The sequence below is a fragment of the Pseudochaenichthys georgianus genome, chromosome 10 (assembly GCF_902827115.2).
Source record: "Pseudochaenichthys georgianus chromosome 10, fPseGeo1.2, whole genome shotgun sequence".
NCBI classification, from domain to species: Eukaryota; Metazoa; Chordata; class Actinopteri; order Perciformes; family Channichthyidae; genus Pseudochaenichthys; species Pseudochaenichthys georgianus.
In genome coordinates this window covers 11881782-11894115 of record NC_047512.1, presented here as the reverse complement: position 1 = coordinate 11894115, position 12334 = coordinate 11881782, and the positions used below count along the sequence as shown (strand labels likewise).

The 12334-nt window shown below is 39.0% G+C and overlaps 1 protein-coding gene across 2 annotated transcripts; it reads left to right on the top strand.

Moving 5' to 3' along the window:
• The first annotated feature begins 4764 nt into the window (after nucleotides 1–4764).
• On the top strand, nucleotides 4765–7602 carry LOC117454080 (uncharacterized). 2 transcript variants are annotated; one of them, XM_034093161.2, is made up of 7 exons: nucleotides 4765–4911; nucleotides 5076–5135; nucleotides 5226–5420; nucleotides 5512–5850; nucleotides 6317–6430; nucleotides 7034–7098; nucleotides 7273–7602. In XM_034093161.2, the coding sequence occupies exons 1-7, from the start codon at nucleotides 4869–4871 to the stop codon at nucleotides 7417–7419; spliced, it is 963 nt and encodes a 320-aa protein (XP_033949052.1). In that variant the 5' UTR covers nucleotides 4765–4868; the 3' UTR covers nucleotides 7420–7602. The 2 variants fall into 2 exon arrangements, with proteins under 2 accessions (XP_033949052.1, XP_033949051.1); XM_034093160.2 differs by having other exon boundaries at nucleotides 5076–5420.
• Nucleotides 7603–12334: the final 4732 nt, after the last annotated feature.

The following is a 12334-nucleotide window of genomic DNA, read 5'->3' as shown; positions in this document are numbered from 1 at the left end:
TAGTGATGTACATACATACTGTTAGAAATTAAAATCAATGTTGATATGGCGTAATTTTGAATTAAATACACTATTTAATTTAAATCAGTTTTATTCTGAAAAAACCGGAAGTTCACACTATTTACTTAATACTTTTATTCTGAAAAGTATTCACTTCCGGTTAGCATTAGCATGTGGCGAAATGCTACGTCTTCAAACCGTGAATCGAAGGTGAAATGACATGTGATGTTGTACACTGAGCACACTGGGATTAGCACTCATTTATTGACGCTGAATAACGTTTAGCAGGGAATGTTTAAATAACCACAGACACCAGAATATACGTAAGTGCTAGTTTTTTTGCGAGTCCAAGTACCGGTTCCCGACGTTCCGGTTTTAACCGGACTTGAACCGAAACTTTTTACAAGTCCAGTAGCGGTTCGGCTTGCCGGTACGCAGCACTAGATGACAGCTTGCGCATCGACGCACTCCGTGAAGGTATTTCATGTTCAGGGTCATTTTTTTTTTGTATAACCTTGCTTCGTGCAAGTGACAATTGTTGTCGTCTTCTCTGTGAACGTTTTTTACGCCGTTCTTTTGGCATTTTCAGATTTCAATTTCTAGCTGAAAGCTAACCAGGAAGTGTTTTAGCACACCACGTGACGCATCTGAATGAATCACGTTGTCAGAAATTGACACCAGCCAATAAGATTTTGTTTCTTGGTTTAAGACCCCTTTGTGCTTTCACGATTGGTTGCTGATACAAAATAAATGACCATATTTGGATCCGATGAGATTGGGCAGGAGAGACACAGCTTTCCAGCGATAACTCTGTTGACATGGTGCACACAGCGGTCGCGGTACTTTATGTTACGTTAGAATGCTAACTTTTGGTGAATTTAGGAGAAATCTACAGACGCAAATAGACACACTATAGTAAAATAAACACTTAAATGTGTATTTTGTACGTTTTCCTTCCAAAAGCCTGAAAGAAAACATGTTATGGAATCAAAATAGCACAAAATCTCAAAATTGACCAGTAGGCTACTTGAAAAACGATGTTTTTGCCTGCCGTGTCTCAAATGACATTCTAATAGCCTCAGACAAGGGACTTGTCTCTATTCTTGTTTTACTCAATCTCAGTGCTGCATTTGATACTATCGACCATGATATCCTATTGCAAAGACTAGAGCACTAAGTTGGCATACAGGAAATATCAAACATTTAATAAAAGTGAAAAACAATGAACAAGACTTAACGTATTCATCATAATTAATTATATTTATTCCGTTTGGATGTAGGATTTTTGACTTTGTTTAGAGCAGTGATCTTCTCTGCAGCAGAGAGCTAAGCACTGTCAGACCAGACCTAACCCTGAAAAGTATTATTATCTGAAATTAATCATTATGTTATTAATATTAAATACATGTAAGTATTTTTACTAGGGCCGGGACTTTAACACGTTAATTAAGATTAATTAATTACACAAAAATTAACGCATTTTAATCGCACTTTAATCACACTTATTTTTGCACAGCAGAACGTTTCTTACTGGATGAGTTTCAGGCGTACCGATTATACTGGAGCACCAACTAACGTTCATGACTTCAGCATGGGACTTCAAACAACAACAAACCACGGTGAACAATAGTCAAACATGAACGAACAAGCTGATGAGACCGCTTTGGTCGGCCCCGTGGATGGGACATTTTGTTTTAAAAAACGGACGGATGGAAGCGTCGACAAGAGCACGGTTGTGTGCTAATTATGCAAAAAAGAATTTGCATATCACCGCAGCACATCAAGCCTAAAGTATCACCTAAATGCAAAGCATGTAGCAGCTAGCGTGGACGTTAGCCCGACTCCGAGTGCAAGGAACCACACCCTGACCCAACCCACACTCAACCAGATGACTGGTTTCAGGGCCAGGATAAGTAAGTCCACGTCTGAGAAAATAACCAACTCCCTGGCTCACTGGATTGCACTCGACTCAGGGCTCGACATTAAGGACTGCCCGATGGCCCGGGGCCATCTAGTATTTAGCTCGGGCAATGAAGCCTCACCTGCTGGTTGCCCGATCGGGCAATCGATTATGCCAGTATCATGCAGCTCGCGGATCCAGTAATGAGTGACCCGACAGTAAAACTAAACATATCTATAACTAGTTTAGGTAGTTTGAGAGGTAATTAAAATATCTACGTGTGATATTCTAACCTGAAGTGTGTGTTTTGTTCCGCTCACCGCTGCATGTGCTTATGCAGAGCTGTGTCGAGTGTCGACTCGTCAGCAGCAGCTGATCTCTCTCTCCCGTCAGATTAGACTTCACTCGCGTTTATGTCCATATCGATCAGATCCAGCTAGTTCTAGCTAATGATATGACTACCTGCTTATTAAAAGACAACTACACAATAAGTGTCGCGATGCAACTGGATGAGGCCACAAAGTATAGCGCAGCATTATGCATTTGTTTACATGCCCACCGGAACCCCGAGGCATTACCAACAGATCAACGCACAATCAACCCATACAGGACATCTCTTTCTCCACATTAAGTGTTAGACATTAGAGTTGACTATTCTTGTCTGTCACATACTCTTCTTGTCTGTCACATAAGTGGCGCAACTGAAGTGACGTCCTTTAGCGTCCAGGCCAGGACAGTTTTTGGTGGCCTTTCCATATAGCGTAGTACCGGCTAGTGTGTATTTTCCCCCAGTTTTTACCGGCCCCATAAAATCGTGATTCTATGGCCAGGGACAACGAAGCTGAGTATGCTAAACTAGAGAGGGAATCGCTAGCAAGGGTGGTACTACATGCATACATATAGTATCTTATATCATCTTCCTATTATACACACATGCATTTCCAAACATTTGGACTACCTATGTTGCAAATGTATTATCTTTTCAATTTACACACGGCATCTATTGCACGTCTGTCCGTCCTGGGAGAGGGATCCCTCCTCTGTTGCTCTCCCTGAGGTTTCTCCCATGTTCCCTTTAAACTGTGGGTTTTCTTCGGAAATGTTTCCTTGTACGATGTGAGGGTCTAAGGACAGAGGGTGTCGTATTGGCATACTGATATGTATGGCTGAATTCCCCCATCCAATCTCTTCACATTGGTCAAAACTTCTTCCTCTGCTGAAGTCCGAACTCAAATACTCCGCCATATTTCCGTGTGTTGACAAAGTGAACGCATGGATGACGTCACGACCATCACGTGACTACTGAAAATGGCAAAAATGGCGGCGGCCAGACGGAATATACAGTTCTTGATAAAAAAAGGCTATAAAATCATTATTTACCGGGGAATATCGCTGATTTCTTCAGGGTATGGTTTAAACATAATGTTTCACTAAATACTGAAGTTTTGATTAATGATCTAATGAGTGGACCATTCCTTTAACGTCTGCCTTTTGGGAAAAAACATTAACCTGATAAAAAGGCTCTCTGAATGGAGGAGAAAGTCAAAACTCCACAAATAATGAAACGTCAGACTTCATGTAGCAAGGCATGTTATTTAATACAAGACTATTGCAAAAGCTTTTAAATGTAGGGTTGGCAAAAAAAACTTGTCTGACATTGGATACATGATGTATTCCAGAGTCGAATATGAGCCCTTCAATCTACTGTACTGCCTGAGGTGAACAAGGGGAAACACATTACTCTTAAATATAATTTAGAAAGATTCTTGCAAAACATACATCTGAATGTTGCCTTTTATTTCCCTGTAAATGTGGGTGAACAGACACCCACTTGACAAAACAATTACGAGTGGAAAGGCGGGCATGGCTGTGGTTGGGCTGCCAAAATAGGGTGTGCTTTCAAAGTCACATTTCCTTCAATGTCATTCGTTATACAAAACTTACCTTTTCATTACTACAGTATTTTAGTCATGCATTGACAGTGAAGGTGTCTTTAGTGCTGTTTTAAAGTGTGTGTGCTGTTTGACTTTGTACAGCTCAAATAACACATGAAGAGGTGAATAACATTGAGCACGTGTTCTCAGAGTCAGACGTAAACAGTATCAACTCAGAATCACTGTGTGTTGGCTCTTTTGTTTTTCTTTGTAATGTGATTTACAGTACATAAAGCCGACAAATACTGTGTTAAAGTGAACACTATGAGTGACAATGATTAAACTAAAATTAGATTTATGTTTCCTTGTGAAACACTTCCCTTCTTGCACCTCTAACCTCATTACATATCCTGTAGGTCTCTTCAGAGGAAACAGATTCAGTGGTCGGTCAAGGAAGGGAAATGGCTTTTCCTCTCTCACTGTATCTGTGACATGTGAATTTACTCTTGCTTTGAAGTAAAATGCCTAAATGCTTTGAGACTAGAAATAAAAGTTATGGACACGAAATGTTTTTCTCGTAAATTATTTGGCAAACATTCTGCAACAAAAATGCATTTAGACAAAACTAGCTCTATTACTAAGTAATGCATTACTGCCCAACGCAGCACCAGACCTACATCATGTCCTAAAGGTACTGACATGTCAGTGACAAAATGAATGACCATGCACACACATGTACAGTGAGCTTCAATAGCAAAATGCTTTCGACACGGACAAGAATAAAAGTAGATTCCCATTGCACTGGAAATTCTGTACACTGTTGTGACAGGAAGTTTGTCTGTCAGTTGTTTAGTCGTCTTTTGTGTGTCTGCTGCGTATCAGTAAGTCACAACATGTCACATGGTGCTTGGTCACACAGCTTTTCAATTTCATTGAAAAGGGGACATGATCGAAGGTTTGGTTAATCGAGGGTCGTGGTCTGCCTTTCAGCCAATCACAATCACTTCTACTTTGTTAACCTTGATGACTTTTGGGTAAATGTTCCATTTGGGTGTGCAGACATCAGCAGTGCAAGGGAAGGGCTCTGTGGCACAATGATGGGAAGACTGGCTGCTCTGTTTCTTCTAAGGACATTGTGTGAGTGCAACTTTAATTACTACTTAAAGACGAGCACTACTATTTTCGAAAGGTTGTATTAAAGTTTAGACACGTTTAATTATTAGTATTACTGTATTATCTTATCAACTTTCATTGTCTTATCTTATCAATCATTGTTTTTGTCCTATTGTCTCTTTTTTCAGCCCTGATTCAAACTGCAGAGGTTCCTCACCAGATCTCTTTGACTCTGGTGGAACTTGGTGGTAATTTGACTCTGACATGTTCAGTCTTTAACAATGAAGCCTGGATGATTTACTGGTATAAGCTGAAGTTTGGATATATGTTTCAAACAGTTGCGGCAGGACCTTTTGACAAAATACAACTTCAAGGACAATTCAACAACTCAAGATTCAACATCACAAAACGGCATACTCAGAATATTTTAAACATCAGAAATGTAACAAAAGAAGATGAAGCAACGTACTTCTGTCAAGCAGGGTCGGTATACAAAATGGAAATTATTTACGGCACACTTTTAGTTGTGAATGGTAAAGTATATTAATTTCAATTACTTAATTTACTACATTGTAAAATCCTTAAAATCAGTTACTTTATTCTTAATGTTTGTCCATCACACAGATCATACAAATCTGAAGAAATCTATCCACGTGAAGCAAAGTCCGAAGACTGAGTCAGTCCAGCCCGGCGACTCAGTGACTCTCCAGTGTTCACTCCTCTCCAAACACAAAGAAAACGCACATCAGTGTCCAGACGAACACAAAGTGTACTGGTTCAGATCTGGATCAGGAGAATCCCATCCAAGCATCCTTTACACTCACAGTGAGGAACAAAAGGAAAGCAGTTGTGTCTTCAGTCTGTCCAAAACTATACACAACTCCTCTGATACCGGGACGTATTACTGTGCTGTGGCTACATGTGGACAGATCCTGTTTGGAGAAGGAACTACAGTGGAGACAAGTACGTTTTAAAGTTGAATTCTGAAATCTTTAGTACATTTTGAACATTAATGGTAGTCAGATATATTGGATAAATATTGATAAAGTGTATATAGAATATCAATAAATGATAGATGCTAGTTTGCATTTATTCATGTTAGGATAAATATTTGTTTCTAAATATCTATCTGCATAAGTCAATTTGCATCTTTCAGTCAAACAGATTCACAGCTCTTTGATATTTTAAATCTTGGTCCAAGTAGATACACTGTTTTGTCATGCACTTGAAAAAGTTGGTGCAATAAAAAAAACATGTCCTTAAACAGAAGGCTCTTTTTGACCTTAATGTAAAGTAATGATTGATCGACAAAGCCAAATAAATTCTCCAAATATGACAGTATTTTTAACAGACAATATTGACAGAAATGTAAATCTCTGTAAATGTAAAATTGGAATGAGGAGTTAAGTGTCTATTTTTCAAATTCCAGGATCAAAACTGGACGCAGCTGTCCTCGTACTTGGAGCACTGTTGGCCTGCTCTTTGACTTTAATCGTCATCCTTGCTTTCTACGTAAATCGAGGAGTTTGTCGACACTGCAAAGGTAGGTTCCTAAATCATACAGCAATGTTTTAGTCATGGACATCTGCCCATGTTCTAAATTGTAGGAATGTAGTTTTATTGTAACTTCGGTTAATTTTACCCAGTAATAACAGGCCCAACATCACATTGGGCTTAAACCCAAGCACATAACATTCATACACTTTGTGTCTCCTACAGAGGCCTTTTTTATGTTAATTGTTGAATCATTTTCTTCCCAAGCTTCCCTCTTTCTAATCCTCATCAAGCAAGTATAAGTATTAATTTATCAGTTTAATCCAAAGGATATACATTTTGAGCTTTCTGTAAAATGGTTGCGAGTTTGAGTCCTGGGTTATCTCAACATCCTTTCAAATATCTTCATTTGTCAAAAGGGGAAATTCAACTTAAATACTTAACTCTAAAATAGTAATCTCTATGCAGACATGTATGATGTCACCATACATGTACTCAACATATTCTGTGAACTCATAACTACAGTTTCATGTACTAAATTTAATTCAAAAGTAAAAGTCCCACAAAAGGGTAAAACTCCAGACTCTACTTAAAAATTCAGCGACAATTGAACAGTTGAACTCCATCTAACATTATTTAACTCTTTCTGCAGTAGCAACGTGTACCACCCGTAATCCTAGAGCCAACGAGGCGGCAGTGGATGAATCAACTGACCTGGTAAATATATTTGTAACTTCGAATCTATGCACCAAATGTGGAGGCAAAAAGCATCCTCGTACATTTTCTGACTTTAGACTCAATCATTCAAAGACTTGGTTTGGATTAAGTGTTTTTCATTTCACAGGCCTAATATTTAAGGAATATATGTTTAATAGACTATATGATTTTCAGGATGGAGACGAAGAGGCGGTAAACTATGCAGCACTGAATTACTCCACAAGAAAAGTGAAAAAAATGAAGCAAAAGCAAGAGTTACCACAGGAGTGTGTGTACTCCGCTGTGAGAGCAAACCACACACAGCACCACGCGCCCGTGTGAGCTTTAGCTTAGCTCAACTTTGCATGTTTTTAACAAATGTTTTGCTATAGATTACTTTGCTTTATATTTTGCTTTTAAAAAGCTGGTTGTTGATGTGACATGCACGAAAGAACACTGCTTGTTGCACAGGCATGAGGAGGCGACTGAGAATGCCTCAAGTTGAAATCAATAAACTTTTCAAACACCCGGAGAGAGAATGTGGTTTAATCAATGTTCATCAAAAAACCAAGGCTGCATATAAGAAACTACACACATGTACATTTTATGACTGTGCATTGTTCTTCAATCTGAATTTAAATACATGTTGGTATACTTGAGCCAGAGTAGCCATGTGTGTTGTACTGTGGCTCATGTGCCTTTCTATGATCAGGGCCTCGCAGTGGATGCAAATAATTGAAAATGTGTCCCCTTGATAATCATCACCCAACAGCATACAGTATACAGTGACTCCGAAACAGAGCAGTGTGTAACATTACTGTGTAGTATATATCAAAGTAAAAAGGTTTGCTAATATTGATTTAATGAAAAAAATGGCTGGTTACTTTTAGTTCTTTGATGGATAAAATGGGTTGAACTTTGTATGAACTATATATCATTTTCCAAAAATGATAGTTATATGTACTTTTGGTTATATGGCACACATATTTAAAAAAAAAAAAATGTTTGCTGTAATTGTACTAGTTTTTCTAATAGCAGAAGAAGAAACATGAAAACAGAAAACAATCCAAATGACTGCTTTTCACCAAAAATACAGTAATGAAGCTACATTTGCTTTAATAGAAGAACAAAAAACGCCTTTCAATGCCCCCTGGTGTATGGTACGGAGATGAGCAGAAAATAGATTATATATAGAGGAAATAGACTCTTCCTGCTTTGTTCTACCAAGTTGATAAAGACAAAGGGTGTACGGCGGCATATAGAATCAGTGTGACGACAGTATAGATGTTTGACAGGCATTCACTAATATCTGTGTTTGACAAAAAAGTTCAACATACAGAAATGGAACAAAATGCATTTTTTTATTTAAATTCATTCAATATCACTTAAGCATAAGAAAAACAACATTGTATGAGTAATGCAAGCTAATTCCAACATCTTATAACAGCTTTAAACTGAAACACATTACCATTATATCACATTTGGTACAAAGATATCTAATACAGTCCAGTAAAAGGTGCCGTTTAAGATTTAAATCCAATAAACTGCTAGCAAATATCTACTTACACTCCGCTAGCTGACTGCATTATGTGCCTATGCTAAAAGAAAAGCTGGTTATGATCCAGCCAATCAGCATCAGGGTGTTTATGCCTGTGCAGAGGACAGGGGAAAGGAGGGCCATGGATGTGTAAAGAGAAAGGCAGTGGGAGCAAGAGGCAGGGTAAATACGAAGAGGGGCATTTGTTTTAAGATCAAATATCAACAATCTTTCTTGAGAATCGCTGACTCCACATTTGACTGAGATCAAAAAGCCTTAGCAGCCGTGTAGACCCCGGGGCCAGTTTCCATCACGGTGAAGACGACAGTAGAATGAATCCACGGGTCTTCATTTCTCTAAGGAAATATATTACAAATTATTTGTGATGACAAACCTGATCGTGCACCATAAGCCTTTGCAATGTTGATCTTACCTTCACATTACTTTTTGCAACATTTCCTTGCAGGTAAACAGCAGCTACAATATGAAAACAAGTTAAAAATAGATAAGGATGCCCTAGTTTGTAAAAACAATGATATTAGCATCAGCTAAATAATGTGTTTTTAATTTGGCAATAATAACACTTGCTTTTCTTGAGGGCGTGGATAAGGATGGCTATGACAATCAAACTATTGGCCAGTTTAAGCAAGCAAGCACACTCGGAATAAAGTATTTTTTTTTTTTAAATGTTTTCGGTCTGTTTCCAGTATTTGTTAATGACGATGTGCTCTGAGATGTGAGACTGGAATTGCACAGGGGAAAATAACGTATCTTTAGATGCGGATTTTGTTAAACTAATACGTTTGCGCTGTGGACCAACACTATACATTGACGGGGAAGGGGGTAGCAATAAAGATAACACCATTAAACAGTTACACAACATAACAGAAATAATATCGATAGCAGCGTCCCTAGCAACCACCTTGGTAACAATGAAAACGTTCTATGGACGCAATTTCCTGAAGTAATCTTTGTAATAACTAGCAAACTAAAGATCATGTAGCCTACATCCATTGCCCACATAATCTGAAATAACAACTCATATTTCTCGCATCAAATGACATCAAAACGCATTTTAATGGCCAAACTAACTTTAAACAGTAAAGCAGAATTAAGTGTTGAACAGTGTCGTGTAAAGTGAAAATTCTCCGTCGGCTACATAAAAGTAAGAACACCTGTCGTCGGTGAAACGCCCCTCCTCTGCAGAAGGTCTCTCATGGATAAACAGGAAAAGAACACAGACAGGCTGATCAGGAGCCCGACGCGAAGCGGAGGGATCTAGATCGGCAGGAAGGTGCTCTTTTCCCCATAATGACCGCGCTGCTGCACATTATCCCGCTTATTACATGGCCACATTCTCAACAAAGTAACGACATGACTCCCAATATTAATTGAAATGCTTTTGTGGATTTAGAAAATGATTTTATTGATTTAAAAAATAGTTGTATTTAAATGTACATGCATCCGCTAAGAAAAATAGTCCGTTGTTACTGTTTGAACTAACGTAGCAACGGCAGGAACTGCTTCGATAGCGTTTTTGAGGAGCTTTTTGATTACAGATTTGAAAAAATCGTTGCTTGCTTTAAAAGTAGCCCAATTCATTATGTCAAACCTTGGGAAGAATCTAGATATCCCTGCCCTAATGCCAAAGTAACTGGCAACTGAATATGTGTCGCCGTCTGACCTATGTCTGGACCGCTGCGTAAAAAGGAGGGTTTCTGCCCGTTACTTCTCCGCTGTTTTCTTGTCGCTCTTGTCTTGTCAGTTAGTTTCAGCCAAACTGTCTTCAGTTAAATCGAACTGACTTCTTTGTGCAGATGTGAGCGTCCTTAACAACGGTCAATAAATCCTTGACAGCGGTCTGTCTGTTCTGGATTAAAAACGTGTCACATGTTTTGAATTGACCAATCAGAATCGAGTATTCAACAAAGCCATGTAATAATGTTTTTTAACGGACGTTGTCTGATTATATAATCATATGTCTGTTGATCTCCAGATTAACAGCAGCATGAGATCACGTCCATCATTTAATCAGGGGTGTCAAACTCAAGGCCCGGGGGCCAAATCCGGCCCACGACTTCATTTTATGTGGCCCCGCAAGAGCTTGCAAAGAATATAATACGTTTATTATACGGTTAGATGCCGCTTTACGGAAGCAGGTTGCCCATAAACTACATGTCCCACAATGCATCTCGTTTTGTGACATGCGCACTGAAGAGACTTCCAATTATTTGCACTGAACTTCTGCTTTCAGACGTAGTTGGAAGTTAATTTCTAAATTATTATCCTATCCAATAATAATCCAATTCAGAGGCAATAATGTAATATAATACATTATTTTATATATATATATATTTATATAGTTACAACCGGCCCTTTGAGTGCAACCATAATGCTAATGTGGCCCGCAATGAAATTGAGTTTGACACCCCTGATTTAATGTATCATATGTTCACCGCATTGACATGAAAGCACTAATAAATGTAGTTTCATCCACTTGAGTTTACAACTACAAAAATAATCGATTTGTTTTTATATCACATCCTACGGGAGGAAATTCAGTAGCTCTCACTACCGATTTTTAATCCTAATGTAATCATCATCTTCACCACGATCATTTATGTTTATGTCGCCGAATTGACATGAAAGCACTGACACATATGAATATACTGTAGTCAACTTCATTAAAACGTTATTAACGTGCCTAAACTCAGTAATTCTCACCATTTCTACGCATGACAACACACTTTGTCCGTGTTTGGCTCTCTCGCCACACAGTGAAGCGTTTCCGCATTGACGTCACTTCCGGCTTCCCCCAAAACTTCAAAATGAGTCGAAGGAATTTCCCTGCGATGTTCGAAATTATTGATATTTAACGGAACGGTATCGCTTTTTCTTTTTTAAACTGACGCTTCGAGATGACTAGTAGCCCAATATTTCATTGCACAACAGTTGTTGGGATGCTGTCACAGGCTCTTTAATGTCTGACCAATGGTTGAACAGCATTTCCGAGCACATGACTTGTGTTTAAAGTTTATAGTCCGTTTGAGTTTTTCCCGTGTGAACGTAAACCGAACCTTCTGAAAAATGAAACAATGTAACAAACTGTCATCTGGTGCGCACCAGAGAGCGGACTATTAGGTGTGAATGCACCCTTATAGTCCGGTTGAATCGAACCCTGGTGCGTTTAGCCGCTTGGTGCGGTCCATTTGGGTCGGTGTGAACACAGTACGAGACCTATTAAGTGAACTAAACAACCGGACTCTGGTCTGCTAAACTAGGTGGTCTCGGAACGCTTGCTTGCGAACTCTGGAGCGGTTCATTGCTGGTGTGAATGCAGTCCGCACCAAAACATGGGAAGCGTAGTATTTACGTGTCACAAGAACGCGGGTGTCTTCATTTCTTTAGTGAAAGAGTGAAGCAGAATGAAGTGTTGAACAGTGTTGTGTAAAGTAAAAACAACTATCAAACTAAAAACTATACATAAAAGTCAGAGCCACCTGCCGTCGGTGAAACCCCCTCCTTACTGCAGAAAGTCTCTCATTATATGCGTTATAATGTTTTGTATCGCACGTTGTTTGATTATATAATCATATGCGCGGGCCGCTAGTGTCTGTTGATCTCCAGATTAACAACAGCATGGAAATAACCTGCCGATTCTCCATGGCGGAGGCTCCGGTAGAAATTGCCGGGTTTTGCGTTTTTACCCCCTCAATGTCT

Excerpts from the sequence above, each read along its gene's own strand:
- LOC117454080 (XM_034093160.2), top strand. The coding sequence starts at position 4,869 with ATGATGGGAAGACTGGCTGCTCTGTTTCTTCTAAGGACATTGT. Across the intron at positions 5,851-6,316 it reads AGGAACTACAGTGGAGACAA|GATCAAAACTGGACGCAGCT; the intron begins GTACGTTTTAAA and ends TTCAAATTCCAG. Across the intron at positions 7,099-7,272 it reads TGGATGAATCAACTGACCTG|GATGGAGACGAAGAGGCGGT; the intron begins GTAAATATATTT and ends TATGATTTTCAG.